General features: G+C 41.7%; 2 protein-coding genes across 7 annotated transcripts in view; both read right to left on the reverse strand.

Annotated features, from left to right (window-relative positions):
• Positions 1-389: 389 nt before the first annotated feature.
• On the reverse strand, positions 390-17,281 carry CSF2RB (colony stimulating factor 2 receptor subunit beta). Of its 3 annotated transcripts, XM_037388303.1 has the most exons (15): positions 17,071-17,281; positions 15,674-15,798; positions 14,659-14,820; positions 12,434-12,563; positions 10,262-10,446; positions 9,804-9,952; positions 9,176-9,347; positions 8,947-9,079; positions 8,685-8,845; positions 7,644-7,789; positions 7,366-7,540; positions 6,306-6,396; positions 5,956-6,025; positions 3,272-3,375; positions 390-3,005 (listed from the first exon to the last, which is right to left on the reverse strand). In XM_037388303.1, exons 3-15 carry the CDS (start codon positions 14,726-14,728, stop codon positions 1,808-1,810), a joined length of 2,784 nt encoding a protein of 927 aa, XP_037244200.1. In that variant the 5' UTR covers positions 14,729-14,820; positions 15,674-15,798; positions 17,071-17,281; the 3' UTR covers positions 390-1,807. The 3 variants fall into 3 exon arrangements, with proteins under 3 accessions (XP_037244200.1, XP_037244201.1, XP_037244199.1); XM_037388304.1 differs by lacking the exon at positions 17,071-17,281 and having other exon boundaries at positions 14,659-14,817; positions 15,674-17,027; XM_037388302.1 differs by lacking the exon at positions 17,071-17,281 and having other exon boundaries at positions 15,674-17,027.
• A 1,141-nt stretch (positions 17,282-18,422) lies between these two features.
• The window catches only part of NCF4 (neutrophil cytosolic factor 4), a 29,127-nt gene continuing 22,532 nt past the window's right edge, over positions 18,423-25,017 (reverse strand). For all 4 annotated transcript variants that reach the window (XM_037388306.1, XM_037388307.1, XM_037388308.1 and 1 more), the window contains 7 exons: positions 24,833-24,903; positions 23,917-24,044; positions 22,861-22,918; positions 21,207-21,305; positions 20,347-20,477; positions 20,191-20,256; positions 18,423-19,434 (listed from right to left, as the gene is read on the reverse strand). In XM_037388306.1, coding sequence (XP_037244203.1) covers positions 19,206-19,434; positions 20,191-20,256; positions 20,347-20,477; positions 21,207-21,305; positions 22,861-22,918; positions 23,917-24,044; positions 24,833-24,903 — 782 coding nt within the window. In that variant the 3' untranslated portion in view covers positions 18,423-19,205. The remainder of the gene's footprint in view (positions 19,435-20,190; positions 20,257-20,346; positions 20,478-21,206; positions 21,306-22,860; positions 22,919-23,916; positions 24,045-24,832; positions 24,904-25,017) is intronic.

The following is a 25,017-nucleotide window of genomic DNA, read 5'->3' on the forward strand; positions in this document are numbered from 1 at the left end:
TTGTTAAAGTACCAATCACAATGCAAATGGGCTTCATCCAAAAGCCACTGAGCTGAATAAAAGTTCCCCCACTCACTGTTCTTTTTGATTATTAAAACCACAGCAATGCAAGGCCCAGCAAAGTGATGCATATCTAAGATATGAATCCAGATACTGAATTTGGTCATGAATTTGGACATCTCATTTTAGAACATGCCTAGATAGAGCACGATCATACATGGAATTGTTTGTACTATGCATAAATGGCCAAAGAAGTGACTAACAAAAAACCCCATTGATTAGGAAAGGACTAAATTGAAAATCCCTTAGAATGTTCATCAATATTCTTTTTCAGAGGCTACAACTGCCTGCCTTTCACTGTCAAGAACACCAAACACCATTTGCACACCTTTCAGATTTAAAACAGGGTTTATAATGATTTAAATTCTGAAAAAAACCCCAATGCATTTCACTACAATTTCTAAATCAGCGCTGTCCCATTAACCCAGCAGGAGGAAACAGCTGGCACAACCAGAAAACTCCTTCCTATTATCGCTATTAAATAATATTGCAAAGTCAGGAGAAAACATCCCACCTCACAGGTGACATAGCAGAACCTACAGAATTTTTTGAGACCTGATCATATGAACTAATAGTAAAGTTATTGTAATCACAATGCTCTTAACATATAAAAGGAAAGGTTTACAGGAAGAAATATTTTTTTATTAGTACAAATTTTATATTTGAAAAAAGAAACGTGTTGGTTTGGAAGAGAAGCCCACCTTCAGGTCTGACACCAAAGCCTTTTACTGATCTTAAAGCGGCAGCTCTGAACAAATGCTCTTACATTACACCACTTTCTTCAGCAGAACTGGGAAAAAAAATGGCCCCTCTTTCTCAACACAGCTTATTACTCAGGAAAAAAAAAAAGAATTAATTATATAGTTAAGAGTAATTATATCATGCATAAACAGCCAATGAACTTAAAAGAAAATCATGTAGTACTTTAACACTTAGAAACAGAAAAACTCCATCACATACAGGCTTATGCACCCTCACAACATTTCTTGCCCATCATTTTCTGTTACCTGCCCCACTCCCTCCCTCTCACTGCACCTTAAGAGTCCTTGGGTTTTCTTTCAGTGATGTATAATCCCTCCTTGCGGGTCTCCTTCTTACCCTTAGAATGAACTGCAATACACTGCACCTTGACACTAAGAAAGGTTTCCTGGACTTCAGCAATTTTTTCTCATTTTTTATTTACCCTCCTATTACTGTCTGGGTGGGTTTTTTCCACCTTAGATATCTATTTCATGCCAGTAGGAGAAAGGTAGAGATATGAAAGGTCCTTGGTGACTCTCAGATCTATTTTAAACACACACAAAAGTTCAACAAAATTGCTCTTAAGAATGCAAGTTCTCTTTCCAAGGCTTCCAAGCCTGTCTATTTCTGATAGCTATTCATGCTGTTAAGTCTGCATTTCCTGCCACGAGTTTTACCGCAGGCAAGCTGGTATTACTGAAAGATGACTGTGGTCTGTCACAGGATCATGAGGAAGATAAACTGTTCATTGTGGATAAGCCAAAAGTTTGAAAAACACCAAGAGGGAATATTTGGATTGTCTTTCATGCCAAATCTGTGAAGGCCATTAAGAAGGATATTGAGCTAACTCAAGTCTTTCAACATGTTGGATTGGAAGCTGGGAAAAGGAATTTTAGTTGCTTTATATGGCACTTATTTGTTCCTAGGTTAGAGGGTTCATTTTCATCAGATAGTTGCAACTTCTTCCAGTTACCTGTAGCTGTGGCATTCATTAATATTTGCCCATTTAACAGATTTCTGTGATCCTCAAAGATTGCTGCCAGGAAAAGTAATCATCTGATTTCAGGTTTTTGAATAGCTGAATAGCCTGCATTTTTGATACATCCTTCTCCTTGCCATTGATGGATTTATCATCAGATACAGGCTTCCCAGGTGTTGTCTTGCCTTCAGAAAGTTTCTTGACTTGGTGGTCGTCCTGGCTAACATCCATCTTCACATCGGATTTTAGGCTCTGGAAACAATAGTCACCAACCTGACAAAGGAAAACTGGCTCAGTGCTGTCAGGGTTTAACACCACCAAATTACCCTCTGGCAAAAACTGCTTCCTAGGAAGATCGTTTCCCTTCTCTAAGACAGGCAAAATAACCTTTGTGGGTTTTGAATGTCCATGGAGACCTAAAGGGACAGTAAGATAGTCTCCAAATGTATCCAGGGGCAATTCAGGAGAAGGGATGGGTGCTTGACCTGAATCTGGGACCACAACACCAGTTTGCCCAGGAAAAAGCTCACGGCCAGAGTGGTCACTGGAGGGCTGGGGCTCCTGCAAGTCACAAGGTAGCTCCCCAGCAGTGACAAGTGGCAGATGGCTGGAGTCGCTGGCTGATGGTGGTGACAGGCTGTCTGTGGTGATGTACTCCAAGGGACACTGCTGAGGAGACACGATACAGCTAAGAGCCTTTGGAGATTTCTGCTCTTCTATTCGCATGTTCATGCTATCCCCACAGGCTGGTGGGGCCAGTGAGGCTTCATTCTCATCCTCAAGGTGCAGCTTCTTTTCCTTCTGTTGTGGGAGCAGGAAGTGCTGTGGAGCACCTTCTCCTGGCTGCTTTTGCCTTTGTGGAGCCTGGGGACAGTCTTCCTTTGGGAGGGTCACATACTGAAGGGAAACTGATTTCTTACAGTCTCCCGCTGGGTCTGCTTCCAGGATCTGATGCATATTGGGCTGGGAGGACATCATTGGGCTATACAAGTATGGACCATTGAAAGCAAAGCAAGGGATTGCTGTCTGGGAAGCAATACTTGCATCAGCACTGTTTCTCCTTGAAACAGGAAAGGAATGACCAGCAATCTGTCTTGGGCAGACAACTGGGGCATGCTCTGGCTCATTTAGAGCATGGTATGAGTTCTGTAGGTCCAGTGTGACAGGAGAAACATCTGTCTTTTTAGGCTGCCCTTCAGGGGACTCTTCCAAAGTCTTCATCTGCCTGAATGCAGGAAAGTTAAAAGCTGCTCATGAGAAATGTTATTGTGGCAAACATTAAATATAAAACAAGCTTAGTTGAAACTACAAATAGAAAAACACTTTCTTAGTAAAGCAGGCTAACCTAGATAGACAAAAAAATTATCCTTTCCTCAAAAGCAACTTGTATAGGCTTTTTAGTGACAGAACATTTGATTATAACCTGCCGTGACTTAGGGAGCTCTTTGAAATTATCATCGACAGTGCTACTATAATGTGCTGTTCGCTCACCTGTCCACAACTTGAAGGAAGCTAGCCTGATCCATCTTGTCTGAAAAGCTGTATTTGTTGAAATCCAGCTGGCTGCTTGTTGGCCAGTTTCCTAAATGTACTTTCTGAAAATTAAAAAGCAGACATGACAAAAGAGCAGTGTCTTGCTGGCAGTGGAATCAAGAACCATACATTCCTCGTGGACAAAGAAAAGAAAATAGGAGAGACTACAGCATCTGGCAATAGGAATACAACTTCCTTAACATGACTAGAAGGTGTGTTCTGTTCTGCAGAAGATGGTTACTTCAGTCCCATGTTGCCTTACCACTGACGTAAGTACAAGTACTCAGTGAGCCAACTAGCAAACATGCCCTCCTAGACTTGTTATTTGTGAATAGGGAAGGACTCATGGGAGATGCGATGGTAGGGGCTGTCTTGGCCACAGTGATCATGACATGACTGAATTTAAAATTTTCAGGGTAATGAGAAAAAAGGGCAGTAGAGTTGCTACCCTGGGTTTTGAAAGAGCAAACTTTCAGGGAGCTACTTAAGAGTGTCCCCTGGGAATTCGGTCTAGAGGGCTTGGGAGTCCACAAATGCTGGTCAGTTTTTAAGAACCACCTTTTAAAAGCACAGGAGCAGGCAATTCCAGTGTATTGTAAGTCAATTAAGTGTGGCAGATGACCAGCCTGGCTGAATAGGGAATGAAGAAGGGCAAAAAGAAGCCAAACTTGCTCAAGAGCAAAAAGAAATTGTATGATTCTGGAAGCAAGGTCAGGCTCTATATGAAGACTGCAGAACTGGGGTTCATATGTGCAGGGAGAAGACAAAAAAGGCCAAAGCTCAATTAGAGTTGAAGCTGTCCAGTGTTGTATCAGACAACAAGAAGGGCTTTTTTAAGTACATTAATAGCAAGAGGAGGTCTAAAGAAAACATTAGACCAATACTTGCTGATGATGGGAACCTGATGAATAGGGATGAATAAAAAGCAGAGGCATTCAGTGTGGTTTTTACCTCAGTCTTTAATAATACTGATAAGACCTTGGGCTGCCCAGGCCTCTGAGTTGGAGGACCATGAGTGAGAGAACGATTTTCTGTTTGTGGACACTGAAGTTGTAAGGGAACAGCTGTATCAGCTAAATGTTCATGAGTCCATGGGGCCTGATGGGATTCATCCCAGAGTACTGAAGGAGCTGGTGGGTGTTACAGCAGGACCCCTCTTGATCACCTACCAAAATTCTTGGGAGGCTGGGGAGGTCCCTGCTGCCTGGAAGCTAGACAATGTTATTCCAGTTTACAAGAAGGGCATGAGGGAAGGCTCAAGAAAATACAGACCTATTAGTCTGACCTCAGTTCATGGGAAACTTATGAAGAAGATCCTACTGGCTGCTATCAAAAGGCATTTAAAGAGCAACACAATCATCAGGCACAGTCAACATGGGTTCACAAAGGGAAGTCCTTCTGCACCAGGGAAACAGAATTACTGAGATGTCTACAAAACTTGGAGTAAGGTAATTCAGTGCAGGGACTGAAACTTTCAAAACCATGAAACTAAGGCAGTGAGTGCTTGTGGATGGAGAAACAGCTAAGGAATAGGACATAAAGCTATTAAAGTGCTTCTTAGAGTGGGAAAAAATTTCCAGTTTTGACTGTAGAGATCAGGCAAAATAAACTAACTTGAGACTTTACTATAAGAATAAACCAGTTTGTCTTCTGGCACAACAGAACCCATGCCTTTGCTATCTATTTGAAAATTATGTATTAAACCAGGTCATTACAATGAAGGTCCATTTTACAGCAATGTAACAAATGTGCAGTGGTTAACAAACGTGTTAACTCCTTCACTCACACACAAATGTAGATACTGTAACTGCGCACTCACCTCACACAAAGGCCATGTTGTAAATTATACTCATTGGCTTTCCATGTATCTATAATTACTGTAACCCATCCTTTATGAACATAGAACAGAATCAACTATTATACAAAAATATGTCTATCTGTGTGTATGTGTTTATTGCAGTGGGTGAATTATTGAATTAGATATTCTTGCAAGATATATAGATATAAATATATTTTACCACAAAAATCTAGAGATGCCTCTACTACCCTTCCAGATGCTGGGGGGTTTTGGAAGGGAGGAAGAAGGGAGGGAGGTTCTACCTACACCGCTTTAACCAAATGCTGCCTTAGCATGTTCCTTGATTTCCAATAAGGAATGCTTGTCCTGGTAACATACAGGCATGTGGAAACATTTATACCAGAAAATCAGGCTCCTTAAAATAAAATTTTCTTTAATACAGCTACCACCCCATTCTAAAAAGCTCTGAATTAGTGTTGATTACTATTTGGAGATGAATGAAAGCACCAGCTGATGAAGTTTGCTAATGACACTAGCTAATGATTTCAGTCAGTTAATGACGCTAATTATTTCAGTCACTTAAAATGTTAAAGTACTGAAAATTTTCTACCTTGATTTTATAGCACAGCAATGCTGACAAACACAACACTAAAGAAGTCTCTAGTATAAATATAAGAACGCAGTTATGTTGAATATGACCAGAACTACTACTAAAAATAAGGCATAGACAAATAAAGATATTTGTTCATTGTGGACTAGGAAACAAGAAGAGCTCTTAAGATCATTTGAAGTCCTGAAAAAGAGAGAGAAATAATGAACACATCAAGGTACAGCTCCCTCTTACCCCCAGGTAGCTCTGGATCAGGAGACTCTTGCTGGGGTTTGGAATCTTTTCCTCCCACATTTTCTTCTTCCTGCAACAACACCACGGAGTTTTCAAGATTTGTTTCTCAGCGTGGCCGCAACCACAAAAGACTGCACCCTGCACACTGTGCTGCCCTGCACAGTGAGGCACCACGAAGGCCCTGACATGTCACCACCCAGTTCCCACCCTTGCACAGACACGCACAAGGCTGCCCGTTGCACACCAAGGGTTATCTCCACCCAGGGAAGATGGGGGACAAGAAGTGCCTCAGCCTTTTTGCCACCCACAGGGCCAACATGCTGCTAAATCTAGTCACAAGACAAGCCTACCTGAGGAAATACTTATAGCTGCAATAAGCAACTATTAGCAAAGTGATGATGAGAGCTGGGAGCATCACTGGGAGAACCACCGGTGGAAGAACTGAAACAGAGAAGAGGTTTTTCATTCTGGTCACTCTTCATGCAAGCAGATCAGGAAAATGTAGGTGGCGTGTCAACGGATAGGACCATGAGGCTTTCAAACTGTTGGGATACCCTCCAAAATAGGACAGATCAAACATGGCATGAACAGCTTACTGTCAGAAGGAGCTCCTCATCTCCTTTACTGATCCTTTTTTTATTTTTTACTGACATCAGAGCAAGCAGTTTATGCTAATAGAAAGACAGCTAGGTACCATGCTCCACCATGTAGAAGAGGCAGGTGTTCAGGCATCTTAGGTCTGCCCTACTTTGTACAGTCCGCAAGAGACAGGGTCTCAGAGATTCTTCGAAGAGATTTCCTCTGCTAATAGCCATAATGGATCATCAACAACATACCAATTTCTTCCTGAGACACTCATCAAAATTTACTTACTGTCTTACCACTAGAAGCTTCCTGAGGACAAATCATGTAAGATCATATCACTTTGGGCACAAGACCATATGATAGCAGACTTTCTGCCCCTAAAGGCCAGAAACAGCTGTATCTTTAAAGCAACCATATAGCCACTCATCAAATATAAAAGTCTGATGGCTTATATTCTGTCTTCTTGCAGTCTCAGGCTCTTCTGTCACTAATAGAAGAATGGAATACTAGAATCAGGAAACAAGAATGATCTTCTGGGCAGGATCTTTGCTTGATTATCCATGTGGAAAACTTCATGGCTGGTTGTACTCACCTTGTGAAAGGAAGTAGGAAAGAAGCTTAAAAGGTCATTTCTGCTCACTCCCTTCACGAGCATTGCTGCTGTGCTGCAAGGGTGCAGGTGGGACAGCTACCTTGTTAGGTGACCCCAGCTAGCTCGTGGCTGGACCTAACTTCAACCCAGCTAGAGAACGTATCTTTCTACAGAGGCATTTCAGCCATTAACAGTCCGCAAAACCCTACAGAAGGAGCCTGCATGAAAAGTACCATTCTCAGTCTCCCAGGTGAACTCCTCACTCCATTCACTCCAAGGCCCCTTATAATCCAGAGGCGTATTCACCCTTGCACGCATTTTCCCCCTATATGCTGTAGATGATGCCAGCATCTGCAGGGTGAGGATGAAGGGAGGTTCATCATTGCTGATAATTAACTTCTGGGGAGCCTGGGGAGAAGAAAGAAGCACAAACGATGAAGGTGAGAGGAACCATCTCTCCCATTTGCCCAGCAAAGAGAAATCCAGGACTGCTGCACTTTCTTAGAGTCACCTTGTCATATTGGTTGCTTTTCCAGTACTCAACTTCGTATCTCTGTTTTATGAAGCCATATCGCAACTTGTGTTTTATCCACCTCAGTTCGTACTCCCCGTTCTCCGTCACTGTTACTGACACATTTGTAGGCGGCAGCACCTTGACTGGAACACACGGAATGTCTCAGAGCACTTATCAACACACTGGCCCAGCACTCCCTTCCACCACCGGGGATAGCTTCCAGGGAATGAAAACAACATTGTTTTATGCAATGTAAGAAGTCTCAGCTTTTTAACACTTTTTAATTCTCTGCATCTTCATTTTCTAGTCAAATACAATAAACCACTAGACCATTAAGTAACAGAAAATCCATATCCATTAATATTGACGGCACTCCCTGTGTACAGACAAGCACTACAGCAATATTTGAAACATCTCTACCGCTCCAACACATTTCCAGAGATTTTCAGCTCTCTTGGAGCTACCACCTGATATTTTCACCCACTGCAGGAGTTCTCCCAGCTGTGCTTTGGGCAAAGCAGCACCAGTACCTCCAGATACACACAGATGGAGATGTTTCACCTGGAGCACCTCACTCAGCAGAAGAGTCCTACCTCAGCCGGTGCTCCAAGGGCCGCTGCACAAACAAAAGCTTCACTGGCTTCTTGAGAAATCACGTAGTGGCACACTCACCACAAACACCTCTCACCACTCCTCCCTGTCAGCAGGGACACCCATGAAGGTCAATCACAGAGAAGACAGCAGTGTGACCATTGCTCAGCAAGAAGCTCTGGGTCACAGCCCACATTTCTGCACAGCCGTTTCCACCGATGCCACCTTCCCCGCAGTAACGAGAGCCACCAAGGAGCTCCACACCTATGAGCCACTGCTCCCAGAGCTCTGACCTGACACAGCATCCAGTTCCTTTCTTCATCAGTCCCAGTCTCTCCCCCTTCCCACTCACTTTTCCTCACCACCGCTGTCCTCAGCCCCACTTGCCCAAACAGGCATCTCACTGAGAAGTGACCAGGAGAAGCAAGAAACAACACAGCAACTCACTGTTCTTGTAGCTTTCAATCAATTTCTCCTCCGTCTTGGCCCGAACAGACACATAGTACTGGCTCAGACCACTGGAGTTGCTAACACGGATCTCACAGCTCTGTACCACGTAGGGGACGTGGGGCAAAGCCTTCTCATCCACAGGAGAGCACTCCTCTTCTCTGAGGGGGGAAAAAGTGGTTGAGCTGAGATCAGAGGAATGGAACAGAGAAGAAACTCCACAGGAGAGGTGCAGGCACGCTGCCATGGGCAGAGCACATACACTGATGCCGGAGTGGCCCTGAAGAACAAGCCAAAGAGGACAGAAGTGGTCATCACTTTCTTCACTTCCCAGCTGCACGTCAGACGATCTGCACCGTTGAAGAGGCAGAAAAGGTTCCTGGGCTGAATGCCACCTTCGGAGAAGATGAGAGCAAGCTGAGCATCAGGAAAGGTCTTGCTTCTCAGCCAGTGCTTCCACCCTTGCACAGCCTCACTGCACCCCACGCTACCTTCAGGGGTCTCCCATGACACCTCCGTGCTCCAGTCGCTGAACTGCCCAGAGAAGCCACTGCCTCGCCCCGGTCTGGCTCGCACACGGGCAACATAGCTGCTTCCTGGGACAAGGTCCTCACGGCTGAGATGGCAACGCGTGGTGGTGGAGAGCAAGAGCGAGGCAGCCTTCTGTTGTTGGAGGAAAGGAGGGAGAGCAGGGAGGGAGGAAACTGGGGAGTTTGGAATATGCACACTTAAACATTTTATTTCAAAATAAGTGTATCCTCCTGGAACGGGAAGCAGCTTCAAATCTATTTTGCCCTTTTCCCACAGGCTCCCGTGAGAACGTGATTCATTTGGGAGGGATTCAGGGCAAAATCAATTCCAACTCAAAACCCAAGCGCAGCGCTTTCTGTTCATTGAAGAATAAATCTTTGCATTCCATTTCGCACAAATGGTATTTCACTGGGCAAGTCACTTGCAAACAGAAAGAGACCCACTTCTGCCTCACCCAAAACAACATTTGTTGCACCTCCTCATAGCACCCGAGAAGGGAAAGGCCGTTCATTTGCACAACCTTTACCACAGGCTTTACACATTCATTTGCACAACCAATCCAGGGCAGCTCAGCCCCTCTGCTCTTACCTCCCAGGACTCCCACTCCCGCTTGTAAGTGACTTCATAGTCCAGTGCCTTTCCCAGCCCTTGGATTCCATCAGCTGCTCTCCAGGTCAACAAGAAGCCTCCTGATCTCGTCAAGCTGACTGAGAGGTTTTGAGGTGGGAGGGTCTGAACTGAAAGGTGAAGGCACAACCCAGTAGATGAGATAGTGAGGACAGGGACGTGAAGAGGGGAAGAAAACAACTAGGTAAGCTTCCCAATTTCCAGAGTATTTTATCCTTGCCACACCAAGTCGCTCCTGCTTGAGTACCCCTTCCAGGTCCAGCTACTGCCAGAGACTTGCCCTCTCCCCTCCCTGTCCCATCCTCTCGGTGACAGTTTTCACAGTGGAAGTGGAATTCACTTCCTGACTGAACAACAAACACATTCTCAGAGATGCCTAATATTCATTGGAAAAGGAGAATCTGGTATGTAATCCTTACCATTTTGGAAAAGATCAACATTTAGTTCTGCTTGTAGCATCTTGTTAGGTTTGAAGCTGTAAATATTCTTTACCCCTATTGCCAAAATTTGTGTGGTGTTGCGACAAACCCAGTGCACATAGGAGTCTGGAGCTTCATGTACATCATTTTCTGCCTGGCGTTTGCAAAACATTTCCTGGTTTTCCCTGTGTATAGAGAAACGGATCTGTAAAGATCTGATTTGGAGACCTACAGTTAATGCAAATTTAAACTCCTGAAAACTATTCTATCCCATTCTGTTGTTATAATTTACTCAGGGACTTGTATCCTCTTCTCACTGTACCTACTAGTCCTGCTTTGCATCAGTTAATATGACAAACATTTCTAAGACCAGGATTTTTGTCAAATATCTTCCCATTTCAAAGTTGTGCAGCAGAGTGTTATATTTTGGTATTAGTCTATTTTTGTTAGTTTTTAGCCTAACTCTATGTAATTGCATATTTTTTATTATCGATTATTATGATGAAAAATAATGTCATGGAAATGCACTTTTTACTCAGAGCAAAAGGCAGTAAAGTTTCTGATGATTCTTAGCTTCTTCAAGACATTAATTTTGCAGTCCCAGAAAGACACTTAAAAAAATATATATCCATCTAAAATGTACTTCTGTATCCTTAGTAGTTCTTTTCTGCCAAGGGACCTTACGTATTCATTAAAGATTTCATCCAGAACGTTAATCATCCTTTTAGATAGCCTTTCTCCAAGCCAAGGAGCATCATGAAAATTAGAAACTATATTTTAAACTAGACAGGAGAAGATAAGCTTTGTGTGCTTGCAGTAGCATCCTGGGCTGCTAGAGAGATGTGTTGCTTCTTTCTGTATTTTGTTTGTGCTTATGGCTTCATGCCCAATATATTTTATTGTTCCAATTCAGATGAGAAATATCAAGTTGTGAATACCTAAGGCCAAATATTGTCTTCCAGGATAGGGTGGAGTCCCCTGGCCAACTACATGCCAGCAAGCATTATCCAGTATTATTGCTATTTTTAAAAATTGGGTGTTAGTAACGAAATCGGGCATATTCCTGAAGTATGGGTGGGTCTGACCATATATCAAAAGTCAGCTCAGGAGCTGTGAAGTCCTGAAGATATTGCTGTCCACTCACCAGCATTACCTTTTGGGTACCGTTTGGGATGTAGTCAACTATTCATCTGTGAGCTGGCCTTGTTTAGTCACTGGCCATTTTGATTTCAGCAGTGTAACTGTCCACACTTAATACCTGCTTGTCTAATTAGTTCCTTTCAGCCATGTTTCCTGGGTGATCCACACACTCCATCATGTAACAATGTGCCAGAGAACCCTCCAAAGATCCAAGTAGTTTTAGATCATCTTTTCCCAGAAGTATTAGCTCCAAGGTCCTGTTTCAAAGACCTTTCACTGATTTTGGCTGCTTTTACGTCTATTAATTCTCCCTTCTTTACAATAAAATGAGGAGTTCTTTCTCTTTCTTTTCTTTCCTGTATCCCCGGACTAATTAATTTTTTTCTCAGCTTTCCATCTTTGTCTTCCTCTCTTCCATGACTATTCCTCCTTCTCTGTCCTTTCTTATCCTCACAATCAATCCAGTCTGGTGATTCAGTTCCCTCTTCATAAGGAAACAGATGTAACAGAGAGATACTGTTATAAACAGACCAGTATCTCTGGGAGGAAAAGTGGTAGCACAGATGAACTTACCAGTCTTCTCTATCTCACAAACACACAGTCTACACATGTTTCTCAGGACTGATAAAAACGATACTGTCAGTGGTGCTCCTTAATGGGCAAAATAACGGGGGGAATGTATCATCCCTTTGAGATTATAAACAACAGTCAGGCTCACACTTGTTCTGACAACACTTTCTCCATCCCATTAGCAGCAACCTATATGCCCCATTTTATTTCATATCTATGATTCCACAACAAAATAACAGGAAAATAAATGTAAACGTGATAAAAATAACTCCACTAGCACACTCTATTAATTCTTCCCTTCCTACAAGAGACCTCAGAAGCAGGCACAACTTTTACTTTAACCCAGTGGCAGAACGAGGTGGCCGTGCTTTCTGAACACCTGACTGCTGGTCCCTGGGATTCCAAGTTGTGGCCAATTTCCCTTTGGACTTTTATCCAGCACAGCACATATCAGGTACTTACATCATAATGTCATCCCTTTGATAAAGAGTCATACCAACGAGCGCATGAGCCTCTGAATGCTCCATCCATGTGCAGGTCACCTGTGAGTTGTAGTCATTGTAGCAGCTCAAGCTTTTCATAGGGATACTCTCTGAGAAAGGAATTCAAGCAAAAAACCACATAGTGATTAGAAATAGTGAGATATATCAGGAGGTACAGTGATTCTGCCAGCAGAACAGGGAAGGCACTGTTAACAATGTTCTCCTCATGGCACCAGAAAATTACTTTTCTTGAAAATATGTAGTTATGGCCCTCCTGTGCATTTCCACGATACACAAGTGCCCAAACCAAGCTACAACAATGAAGTGAGACTTTTGTGCCTGCAAGGCACATAATTCTAGCCAAGGTATCAATTCTCAAGCACTGATAGTTTCCAGGGATTAGTAGATACCTTGGTCAGCAGGCATATGGTGATCATCTCACCTTTGTGTGCTGCTGTATGGGACTTCTTTGCCACTAACCTCCTAGTAAAGGTTATGACAGTGGAAAGGTATATTTAGGAGTGAGATGCTCTGGGAAGAATCTTGTTATGACTCAGAAGAATGCCCGAACTAATTTGTTGGAATTAGATTTATGACCCAGAAATGGCCAGACCTCTCATCAGGGACAACTTTTTTTTTTTTTAACCTCACAACTGTGACGTGGGAAAATACATGCTGATCCTGGTACATACACTACAAAGCAAGTTGCTTCCTTCTCTTTTTTCATTTTCTCTGAAGGTAATATCTGTGCTGCAGGATTGGGATATGACCTTCAGACGACAGAGATGACTATGCAAACATGAGTGTGCTCTCTCTAATTTTTCTTGATGAGCACTACTATCAGCTTGTTTGAGGGGGCTTTTCACAGGTAAAAAACACCAGAAAATTATCATGGTGCCTTAGCTAGCAAATATAACAGGGACCTTACTTTGATCTTCTACTGGAAAATCAGCGCAAAGTCAGTTCTACAGAGTTCCTTGCATAACCAGAAAATAGAGCATCCTGCATAGAAAGGGATGGTCTGAAGGTAAGCTAAGGCTCAAAATGTGAAGAGATCAGTCCGACCTACACTGTAATACATTTTCCTGCAGAGATCTCAAAGCAAGATGTCCTGCAGCTGACACTGGGCCAGGCAGCATAACTGCCCCAGCTACCACAGACATCAGGCATTGGCATCTGTCTTGGAAAAGGTAGATGTCCGTGAGGCACACCTTCTGACAGCTCTCTTACTGTGGTATGTTTAGGATGGCTACAGGAGCTACTTGTCTCTGCTCCTGTCCACTACCATCTGCATCATGTCTTGATGCAGACATGCTGCACTGGGTGATCCAAGGAGATACTTCCCATTCCCAGCTCTGATAAATCAAATTAGGGGGAGGGGAGGGGAGGGGAGGAAGGGAAGGGAAGGGAAGGGAAGGGAAGGGAAGGGAAGGGAAGGGAAGGGAAGGGAAGGGAAGGGAAGGGAAGGGAAGGGAAGGGAAGGGAAGGGAAGGGAAGGGAAGGGAAGGGAAGGGAAGGGAAGGGAAGGGAAGGGAAGGGAAGGGAAGGGAAGGGAAGGGAAGGGAAGGGAAGGGAAGGGAAGGGAAGGGAAGGGAAGGGAAGGGAAGGGAAGGGAAGGGAAGGGAAGGGAAGGGAAGGGAAGGGAAGGGAAGGGAAGGGAAGGGAAGGGAAGAAAGAAAAGGAGCTGTCATTGCATCAGAAGAGGAAAGAGATTAAACTCAGAAACACAAGCAATGGATATGGCAGAGGGTCTTTTTTATCTGTCAGCAATTCCACAAGAGGAAAATCAGGGCATTTGGAAGCTGTTGTTGGTAGCCCCCCCCTCCTTGTGTCTGTCCACTTGTCTCTGCTCCTGTCCACTACCGTCTGCATCATGCAGCCTGTCATTTTCCTGTTTCTACTAACTATCACGCCCTATTCCTCCTTCCTATTCACTCATTAACCAGTCAGCTTGTTCTTCTCATCCATTTGTCCAGTATTTCACTTGTCCATACCACCAACATACAACTGATTCGTCTGCACATGCTTCTGCTACACACTGATTGTGATCAAGATGTCTGTTCTCCTACAGCATAGAAGATGGTGGCAGAAGGAAGCAGAAAAGCAAGCAGAAAATGAGGAAGAGCATTAGCTGAAAGAAGATGACAGACACAAAAAGAAAGGCAATAACGGAAGGATAAAAGAGAACATAGATTTGAAACTCACCTCGAATGGCTTGGACACTGAAGACCAAATACAGATTCAGCAGAAGGGTTAAAATCTCTTTCATGTTCATACAGTTCTTTGCACGCAAGCTTGATTCTAATTCAGACAACAATTGTTTTCATTGCCCACTGGCTACTCTCTTGCTCTGCTTAGGTGGAGCTTCTCGTTTTCATTTCCTATAAAAAGAAGTAAAACTGAATTAGGGAACTTCTTTAGGCTTTGTGTTGGCCTGCTATTCAGAAAGAACATCTACCAAATATTTATTGTAGGACAAAATCCATGTCTTCTTATTGTGTGAGCTTGCGATATGAGCAAAGAATGAAGAAGTAAACGCACATTTCCAAGGGAGTGCAGGGATTCTTCCAGCTGAGTAGCAACAAGAAACAATCCTAATCTGTGAAGATAACTCAGCCTTCAAATTCATTCAACCTTCTGCTCTTCATGCTCAAAGCCTTCCTAATGAATGGCAATAGTGTTCTGTTTTCACCTTTCCTTAAAACTATGATCTCCAACCCAGCAGCTCCTGGGAGCTACAGGCGTTGAATTTCTATATTCATTCACTTTCAGATTTCTCTTCAATGTGCTGCTTCACCAGATGCTCCCCAAACAAGTTGCAAATTGTAGAAATAATACTAGAGAAACTATTTCTTTTTGTGTGTGTGTGATTGCTGAAAATGAGAGTAGATTGAGTGGTTCAAAGACCATGGACCACATTGTTCAATACTGGTATTCAAGTCCTTTTGACCATCTCTCATTGCCCTCTCAAAAGTATAATAAATTCACCTACTCAAGTATGTTACAGAGCTGAGACTCTTTTCTACTTTAGGGGAGCATGGAAAAAACTTTTCAATTCCTACTGACTTTCAGATTTCTGAACACTTCCTTATACCAGAAAGAGCTGGCTGAGCCCCTGAATAAACATTTCAGTTAAGGAACACCTTAATGACTCACAAACCTTTGTATGAAGGCAGACTGTGCCATTTTGTTTTCCCCAAAGAGAAAGAAGTTTCCTTACCTGGATCCAGAGCTGTCTGTGAGGCAAATGACTTCAACTTGATGGGTGACCCTCCCTGTCCAGCCTCCCCCCACAGCATCAGAAACCACTGATACAAAACCCAGCAAAACCACACTTCCCTAGAGCTGGAGACAGAAGATATAAAACAAACACAGGATTTTCTTGGCGAGCAAGTCTTCAGAATAACTGCTATATCTTTTATGCACCCCAAATGGCACTTTCAAAGATGATAACCGCGCCCTTTCAAGGAAAGTCTGTGTAATTGCCTGTGAAATAGGAAGTCTGTACTTCCTATATTAGCCTCCAAAGCACCCACTTAGATGGGACTGGTTAACTGGGAAGACAGGAAAGAAGTTTGTCATTGCCAGTCTGCAGTGTTAACAATTACCAGATCATGCGACTAATGTATTTTCAGAAAAAAGAGGACTGACTGCAGCAGAAGTGAGAAAGACTAAGACAGACTTCTGTTTTTTACTCCAGTGATGTTTCTTGATTTACTCTAGGCTAGGCAATCTTCAAGGCAGGGATCATTTTGTACTTTATGTTTATTTGCACATATATGGGGGGCGGGGACAGACACAGGGGATGGGGGACAGACAGCGGGAGAACTACCTTTACCTGTGTAATCCTTTCAGTGGTATTCTAAAAAGTAAGTTTTATCTATTCAACAACAATTAATAATACATTATGAGTATTATAGTACATAGAGGGGGAAAAAAAGAAAACTGGTGGGAAGAGTTGATCTGAAATTATCCTACATCCAAGGCAGGTCACTGTTTTAAATCCAGCTTTAAAGCTTAACACAGTAGCCATCATTAGTAAGATCTATAGGAAAGTTAAGTAGCCATAAGGGAAAGACAAATTCAAGGTCTGCAGTCTCAGGAGTAAACTACAGGGGACTAAGATGAGTCCCCAGATACAGAATGTAACTGCCAGAGTCTGTCTGTCCTACACTGCTACTACACCTTCTCTAAATCCCTATAGTACTGACCTAAACCACAGGTAGCACAGTTGGGCTCTTACAAGAACCGCATCAATATACAAGGAACAAAATGTAGCTTATGAATAAGGGAAATGTGGAGAGCAAGCAGGAGAATATGAAAGTATCTGAAGAAATTGTGTGGGACAAATCATTGGGACTATCAGGAGGTGTGCATATCAAGCCTGCAGATGAGGGCAATATGCAGCTTTGCTGGATGGTCAGAATTTACTTTGCATTAAAGTATATGGGCAGAAAAGAATTCTCCTGCTTTGATTTCCAGAGGGCAGTAAGTTTATGTATCTTCTCCCCCTACCCTTAGAAAAGAGGTTTCTTGTTTCCCAGCAGACATTTTCCCTCCCTTGCTCACGCAAACAGCTCCTCCATCTTCAGACTGGCTGAGCTGCTGGTTACATACCTCATGGGATCTGGCAGTCAGCGAAAATCTTCAGATGTTATTTGCTCAGCTGAACTCCAGGAACAGGTAATGAGTAATCCTGCACACCAGGATCCTGCACACCAGAAGCTTTGCAGGCCGTGCATGCCACTTTTAGGTTTCAAATTTACAATGCACTCTCTAACATAGGACAAGGGGTCAGAATACCAACATTATCATTGCATATTGCTTCATCTCCTTCCCAAACTGCATTGCTACAATGACTTAGAAGTGGGAAGTTACATTTTGTAACATTTTAGTAAAACGACATCAACTAAAACCTTCCATAGTTGCGAAAAAGGAACACATAAAGTGTGTCTCTTCTGAATAAATGTTATCTACCTCTGCAATGTAATATGCATGGATTCTTCAGGTACCTGGACAGCAGATATGGCCTGTAGCACATCTTACAACTCTTTGGAGAGTGCATTTTTTCATACAAGTCTGCACAGGACTGGTATACTGCTAGAACTATGCACTTGAAGTGTCAAGGAAGAAATGATTTATGCATCCCAATATAGCAAACTATATGCTTATCTCTAAATATAAACCCTTTCCTTTATTTCCAATATACTTCTATGCATAAATGCAGGGCTACAAATAATAGAATATTATAGCTTATCTATATAAATAAGTTTATGTATACATAGCAGGAAGAAAAAAAAGTTTAAAGGGTAAGTCACCTTAAAAACTTTTGTTGCTGTTGAAGATCTTGTTACCTGACAGCATTACAGGTAACATCTAGGAAAAAGAGAAAACATTATTTTGCCAGTTTTGGGAGGTGCAGGTTAGTTATTCTTGTTAGTTAACTGTTTATTAGTACCTTCAGATGCTTGCTAATCTTCCCTTTTGCCTGTACAAATTTTAGCAGCAGGTCAAGGACAAAGATTTTTTTGAATGAGGAATTGTAGTTTAATGCCACAGAGACTAACAGCTGAATCCAAAGCATGATGTCTGAAAACTCTTCTAATTTTTTTTTTTTGTGGTTACATTTATACTTGGTGGCATCTTTTTAACACCATAACCACATGGTGGTTTTAAAATACAGTATTTTAGATATCAAACAATTTATGTAAAATATACATAACTGGTAATTTCTACAAGCTGCAGTAAATTTGTTCAAGAAGAAAATATTTTAATTGCATGATCATTAAATAAACTATTGCAAGACATGCTTTTCTTCAATAATGAATTCCGCCTTAAGGAAAGCTGAATAGGTAATATTCAAACTCTTCTTCAAAATTATCTCACTTTCACAAAAAAAAAAAAAAGAAAAGCACAGAATTATTTCATTCTCCCCCCCCGAAAAACCTTTTGAATAGAAACTGATAAAATAAACTCATTTGCAACTTTATTTCTTGAAGAATATGATACAGTAATTTTTTATTAGTTCTATCTTGCAATGAGGTATCAGAAAGCAGAAGATAGAGAAGAAATTGCTGTTTGAATAGGCATCATACACATTTTCCTAGAATGCAGAAATAAGTAGTCTGTACAACTACAAAAATATCTATGAGGAACACCATAGGTGTACTAGGTTCAATTCACAGAATTCAAAATATTGGTCAGTGAAAAGAAGAAAGCAAAGGTGGCCTGCAATTTCTTCATGGAAACATGAAAAAGTTTTCTTGGTGCTTCCAGAACAAACTCTGAATGCCCAGCCAGATGCAAATGTGACAGAAATAATTACGCATTCATAAGCACTGGCACACAAGCCTTCATATCAGCAAGTGACAAGAAAATTATGGCAGTCTAGGACAAAAGCTTATGAAGACAAATAATTAGCTCTGGGAGTAAGAATAGAGATTAGAGCAGGTCTTGGGGCTCAGGGCACTAAACCTCTACTGCAGGCTAACACTGACTTACTTTGTGAATATGGACAGTAATTTTATTTCTCTGTTCTTCACTTTCTCTGGTCTCTGTGTACATTTCTATTACAGAGCAATGCCAAAATGCTGAAGAAGCTAACTAAGTACAGATTTTACATTGAAAAGTAATATATTACTAAAAATTACTCTTTTCAAGCTTACTTCAAAGGCTTGTTCAAGGAAACTGTCTGCAGAGAGGGATTACGGAAGGACTGTATAGCTACCTATGGGAACATCTCTATACAGCACTTATGTTGCTCCTACTGTTTGCGTAGCACCTATTGCTGGACTAGTGCTGTAGACACCCAAGTCATCTTTGTGAGTGATGTGCAACTTCCAAGGGAAGAAACGCTGCTCAGAGGGCCTTCTCCTGCTCTGAGACACCATCAGTTCAACATCCTGATCAGAGAGCAACCGGATCAGATCACCGTCAAGGTCCCGGTAATTCAAAACAATGTCATCTTGGTCAAACTCACGCCTGTTAGAAAAGAAATTGATTGATCCCCAGAAATCAAGGAATGCCTAGGATGTTCTGCATTCTGAACAATATACTGGCAATATAATTCACTCTGCTAAAAGCCACACAAAGCCTTGGCTGTCCTGGCATTCTTGATACCACTAGTACTAGAAATCATACAGCCTCATTCATGCTTTGTTGTGTCTAAGCTAAGAAATCTGTCAGAACCAAGAACCACTTCCAGTGACATCACATGCATGGCACAGTTAATCTGTGAGTTTGATAAAATTCCCATACAGAGGAGCTGACAGTTGTTACTACCCACTTTTGGCTGTTTATGGCTGCTATTTTGAGGGGAGGACAGGTTAAGGAATGGAAGAATATTAGCACAGGTGTTCTGTTACTAATATTTGATATTCTAATGTTTTGGTGTTCAACACTAGATTAATCTCATTTAAGACTGCTTTAACAGGTATTAGAAGGCAATGTCCTGCATCCTGAAGAAGTATATTAGACAAAAGATCCTTGTATGGGAGTATGGCTCTGAACTTAGAACAAGAAATGGAAACTTTTACCCAGCATAATCAAAGTGTGTGGCATTCCATACTTACTGACAACCCCAAGACAAACTAGTATCTGCACAGGTGGCCCTGTGACAAGTCAAAGTACAACTTCTTCAGGACACTTGAAAAGTATTTCCCAAGTAGAATGTGGAAAATCTAGGACTGAAAGGAACTTGACAAATCTTTAAATGATATATAACTACTTGCATTGTACCTCATCAATTCCATGAGATCTTTGAATGGTGGAATGCTGCTTAGATCCTCTTCCACTGAGATATCCCTGTAACAAGAACAAATCTTACCATTACATATCATGAAAAGAGAATTGTCAGCATTTCTTCAGTAGTAAACTGGAAGACTGTATTATTACCTGATAGTGGTCACAGTCTCATCATGGTAATAACAGCGAACTTTATTAACTGTGTCTTCCTGCTGTGGTAAATCTTTTATGATCTTCACAAAAGCACATGGGAAAATCCCAGTGGCATCATCAGCTGTTCCCTGGAATGACAGGAAGTGTTAGAATGAAGGATATCATGCCTTTTTGGCCACATACGGTAAGTTCTGGAATTCAATTAATTTCCATGGAATCAACAGTAAGAATTTTTCTACTATGATCAAGAAAAGAAAGGCTATGGAAGCGACCTGATGGCATCCCTACAAAAAGATTGTACAATTGCGTAGTCAAATACAAGTTGGGGGAGTGAAACTGTGTGTAAAAAATACAGTCAGATGGTTACCAAGGAAGGCTGTGGTGTTTGAGCAAGCAGAGATATCGTATCAGCAAATACACAGTATGTTCTCCTCATCCTTTTTCAGAAATATCCTTGCTGCATTGCCTGAATTCTCTTTAATCAGGCTGACCTGTGTTGTGGTATGAAGCAACTCACCCTGAGGCAAGAAACCAATTAAATGCTGAAACGGAGTTTCCATCTCCATTCTGTGGTCTTTTTGTGTTCTAATCTCTTCCAAAGAATTTTGAAACATTTCAGCAGAAGCAATTGCAAATGAAAACTGAAGTCTAGAGGGCATAAAATTTGTAAGCTAAAAACCATCAAGGAAAGAAACAATTTCAAACTTGGAGTCAAGGATTTATTCTCAACAGTAAGACCTGATTATGATACAGTTTCTCCTTGAAAGGAGGAGACAGGTCCCAAGGACTAGGAAAACCCTTTATGCTAATGCATTTCAGGGTATGCTAATAATTCAGTACTGCTATTGCAGTCTTACCTCCAACCAGTCTTTGTTTACCCTGCTGAGTAGATAGATCAAGTCTCCCTTCTTGAAGCTGAGTTCCAGTTTATTGGTTCCAGAAAAATCAAACAGTGCCTAAGGAAAGTAATAACACTGAAATTATTAATTCACAGAATTATGAAAGTGGATCTTTCCTTCTGTTCTGTTCTTGAGGTGAGAGCATATATCAGCACAATAGTATGCACTTTGTCATCACAGATGTATTTCTGGAGTAAGGTCATATATATGACTGTAGTCTGCAGCTCTCACAATTTCTTCTACTCAGCACACACTAAAATGCTTTGAAGAAGTACTGAAAGCACTGGGATAAACTTGGCTCTCAGAAAGATACATGCTAGGATTCTTAAGTGACGGTACACTGAGCACCAGCGAAATAAAGAAGTTGAAAACACTTAAGAGCAAGTAAGTCAACAGAGCAGAAGACACTTGACAGCTTGAAAACTTGAAATCCTGAGAACTGAAAAAATATGTATTATTTCTGATTGTAGCTTTACAGCTTTCAGATTTGCTGCAAAGTATCACAGCCTCTAAAAACTGCAGAAGTAGTGTGTCCTAATTTGAGGGTAACTGTCACTTTCACATCTAGCTTTCAGGCCTGTATGCTGAACTGAGAGATTTGGGGAAGTCTGGGAAATTGATTTGTAGTTAAAATGCGACCTAGATGCCCCCTTCAGGTGAACAAAAAAGGAGGTAAGCACATGCTACCACCCTAACAAGCTGCTCTTGAATAACTGAAGTGGCCTAGTTATCAAAAATGTACAACTCCCTCATTGTCCTTAGAGAACACGGTAGCCATTTAAATGCTCTCAGAGGACCACAAATGAAAAGGTGTTCTTTATTCTGTGTTGCGATGGTTCTTCTGGTCTTGTTAATGCCAAGTTCTCCTAATAAAAAATAAAGACAATGACTACTGATGTGCTAGTAGTTCATATGTCTACTTAACAGTTTTTTCAAAGGCCTTTTTTCATCTATTGAAGTTTTCATAATTATATTCAATATTAATAAATTAATAGATAAAACCCAAGAGATATGACTGATCTAAGACCTGCCATACTTAGTGTAAAAAATAAAAACAAAAAAACTCAAAACTTGTTTTATTTTTTAATCTTACATGGCAAAGTCACATGTTCCAGGAAGCAAGACCATGCTCAGACAAGCAGTTCCATGTGCTTAATACCAAAACAATGCACAGCAAAAGACAAGAGTATAGGCACTTTTCAGTAGAACGCTTACGTTACAGAAAATAGTAAGATGCCTTACCTGCAAAGCTTTAAAACATATTCTGAAGTCAATGACATTGAAGCTTGTACTTGTTTTAAATTTAATCTATGGGTATCACTATGTAAATGTGGACCATTTGGCAGTAAGCTGCACATGTCTCTCAGTTTTGAACCTCCTTCCATTCTGAGTTCACAATGGACCTTCTTATTACTCAAGAAAGGAGGAACAGAACACTTCTTTCCATCCTTTGTTTCATTCCCTGTTGTGAAAATCAACTGCTTTCCCATGCCAGTTTTGCTTTTCCTCCTTTCCCCAAGCTCTAACTGGAAAAGATGACCTGATCAATGAGATACCAAAGTAAAACAGTCTTTAATCTCCTGTCCTATGACAGCTTGTGCAGAGTACTCACCTCTGCCCGTGGAGTTGCTGTGCGGTCAAAAATAGGCACTTGAGGTGAAATGCTTTTACTGCAAAGAAAGGAGACAACAGGGAGGACAATATGTCCTTCTAGTCATCAAAAATACTACATGATCAGTAGTACAATGTCTGCATTTTCATTACTTAAGAGGCAGGCAAGCCATAGATCACTGAAGAAACTGCATGAGAATCTGTGTTCAACCCTGAAGTAAATAAATATGGATGTTACAACATTGCCCTAGTCCTCTCAGTTTCAGTGCAGAGCAGCAGCCATCTGATGATGTCTGCTGCTGAGAACAGATGGAATTTTCAATACAGACAGTATTCTGGACCTCCCTTCCACAGCACTGCTCAGCTCCCCCACTCTGCCTTCTGGGCATCCCTGTTTCTAGCATTTATGGCGTTCAGTTCAAACTCTGCCATCATACACACATCCAGGAATGCACACACACATGCAGCTTTTGCACTGTTTGAGGTAAGTGAAAAGGAGGCAGGTCCATCTTTGCTCTGTTGAAAGGAGAATTAATTTGTCTGAAGGGTAATGAAGTATGGTGTCTATTTAGTAGTTTTCCAAAGGGGTGTCAATGCTACTGTGTAGGACAGGTCCCTGTTTAGACAAAGAACAGGAACAAATGAAGTATTCAGTTTCATTTAGTGTCTGAACCAGTTCTCACTGAATTCAGTGCCAGAACTCACATTGATCTCAGTGGTGCAAGCCTATGTCCTTAAGCTTGGCCTGTATATTCTGCGCATGATAACAGATACTACCATTAAAGAATTATCAACAGATACATCTGAGCAGCATTTTTCTAAAAGCAAGCTATACTCTTATTTTGGAATTTTCCTTTACTGTGAGTATCACATTCACTTTAAAAATTTGTGATTACTGAAGAAATACCCTCTGTTCACTCTGTGACAAAGATCCTCATATTAGGACTTCATGGATTCACTTGGGAAACACAGCGGTGATCCTCATCTCTCTCTCCCCCCAAATCTGGACAGCATCTCTTACATCCAGCAATGCTGAAAAAACATGTCAATCACTCACACTCGGCGTGTCCGTGGGCGAAGACGTCTCAGTCTGTGAGGTACCTGTTCACTGTCAAAGGTTGAGTGGTAGAAGAACAGCCGTACCTCTTCATCCATCAACACCCAAATGGGTAGGCAGAGCAGGTTCTGTGCCGAAAGCAAGCAGGAAGCAGAGCAGAACAGTGGGAGAGACCAATTCTCTATTTATTTACATGTAACCAATATGCATCTCTGACCTACAGGATCATGAAAGATATTCATCACTGCCAGAAATCTCCCTCCTCTCCCTTCTCGCTCAGCAGGACACAGCTGAACAGTTCTCTTGTTTACTCCTGGAACTGGCCAATGTATTGCTTCACTCTTTTTGGGCCTGATTTACTGCAGAATGAGTAAATTGTTCTTTTTGTTTCACTTCAGAACATGAATGACTGTAGAAAAAAGACAAGCTTAAGTATTGGAAGTCTTGGCCAGTGCTTCAGAGTTTTACTGATTTAAAGTTAGGTCTTCGGTTAACCTGCACACAAAGAATTTCTCTCCTTGATGTTACTGGCTGTGTCTTCACTGCAGAGCAAGTATACCCAGAAGCCCACCCCACTCTCCTAGTCCCTTAAGTGCAAGTACCAACTCCACATTCACACAACATCTGGAGATTCACCATTTCCTCATGCATCTTGGGTTGGTGTTTTTTTAAAGATATCTATCTATATATGAAGGCAAAGAGTAAGCCTTTATGAACTGTGTACTCCAGCAGATCCTACAGTCTGAACGATCTGGACTGCAGGTTGTCCCACAGTGTGGAAACTGCGTCTTTCAGAAAAAGAATACAGAGAGAAGCCGATACCCAAGACTTCAACAGTACGGTCTCTCTTAGCTGATTTCAAGGGGTAAGTATCTGCAGTGCTCAGTGCAATCTCTACCTTAAAATTAACTTTTACCTTCATGTAGACATTTAGGATAGGAATCCTGTTCTCAGCAATTTCCTTTTTGGCCCCAACATAAACTTTTCCTGGAAAATATAAAAATTGTGACAGTTACTGAAGAAAAAAAAAAAAAAAAGGCTGTCAGAGAAATCAAGCAGTCCGGAAAAAGTAAGATCTCCAAGAAAATACATATTTCCTAA

This window comes from Falco rusticolus, chromosome 5, assembly GCF_015220075.1.
Source record: "Falco rusticolus isolate bFalRus1 chromosome 5, bFalRus1.pri, whole genome shotgun sequence".
Lineage (NCBI taxonomy): Eukaryota > Metazoa > Chordata > Aves > Falconiformes > Falconidae > Falco > Falco rusticolus.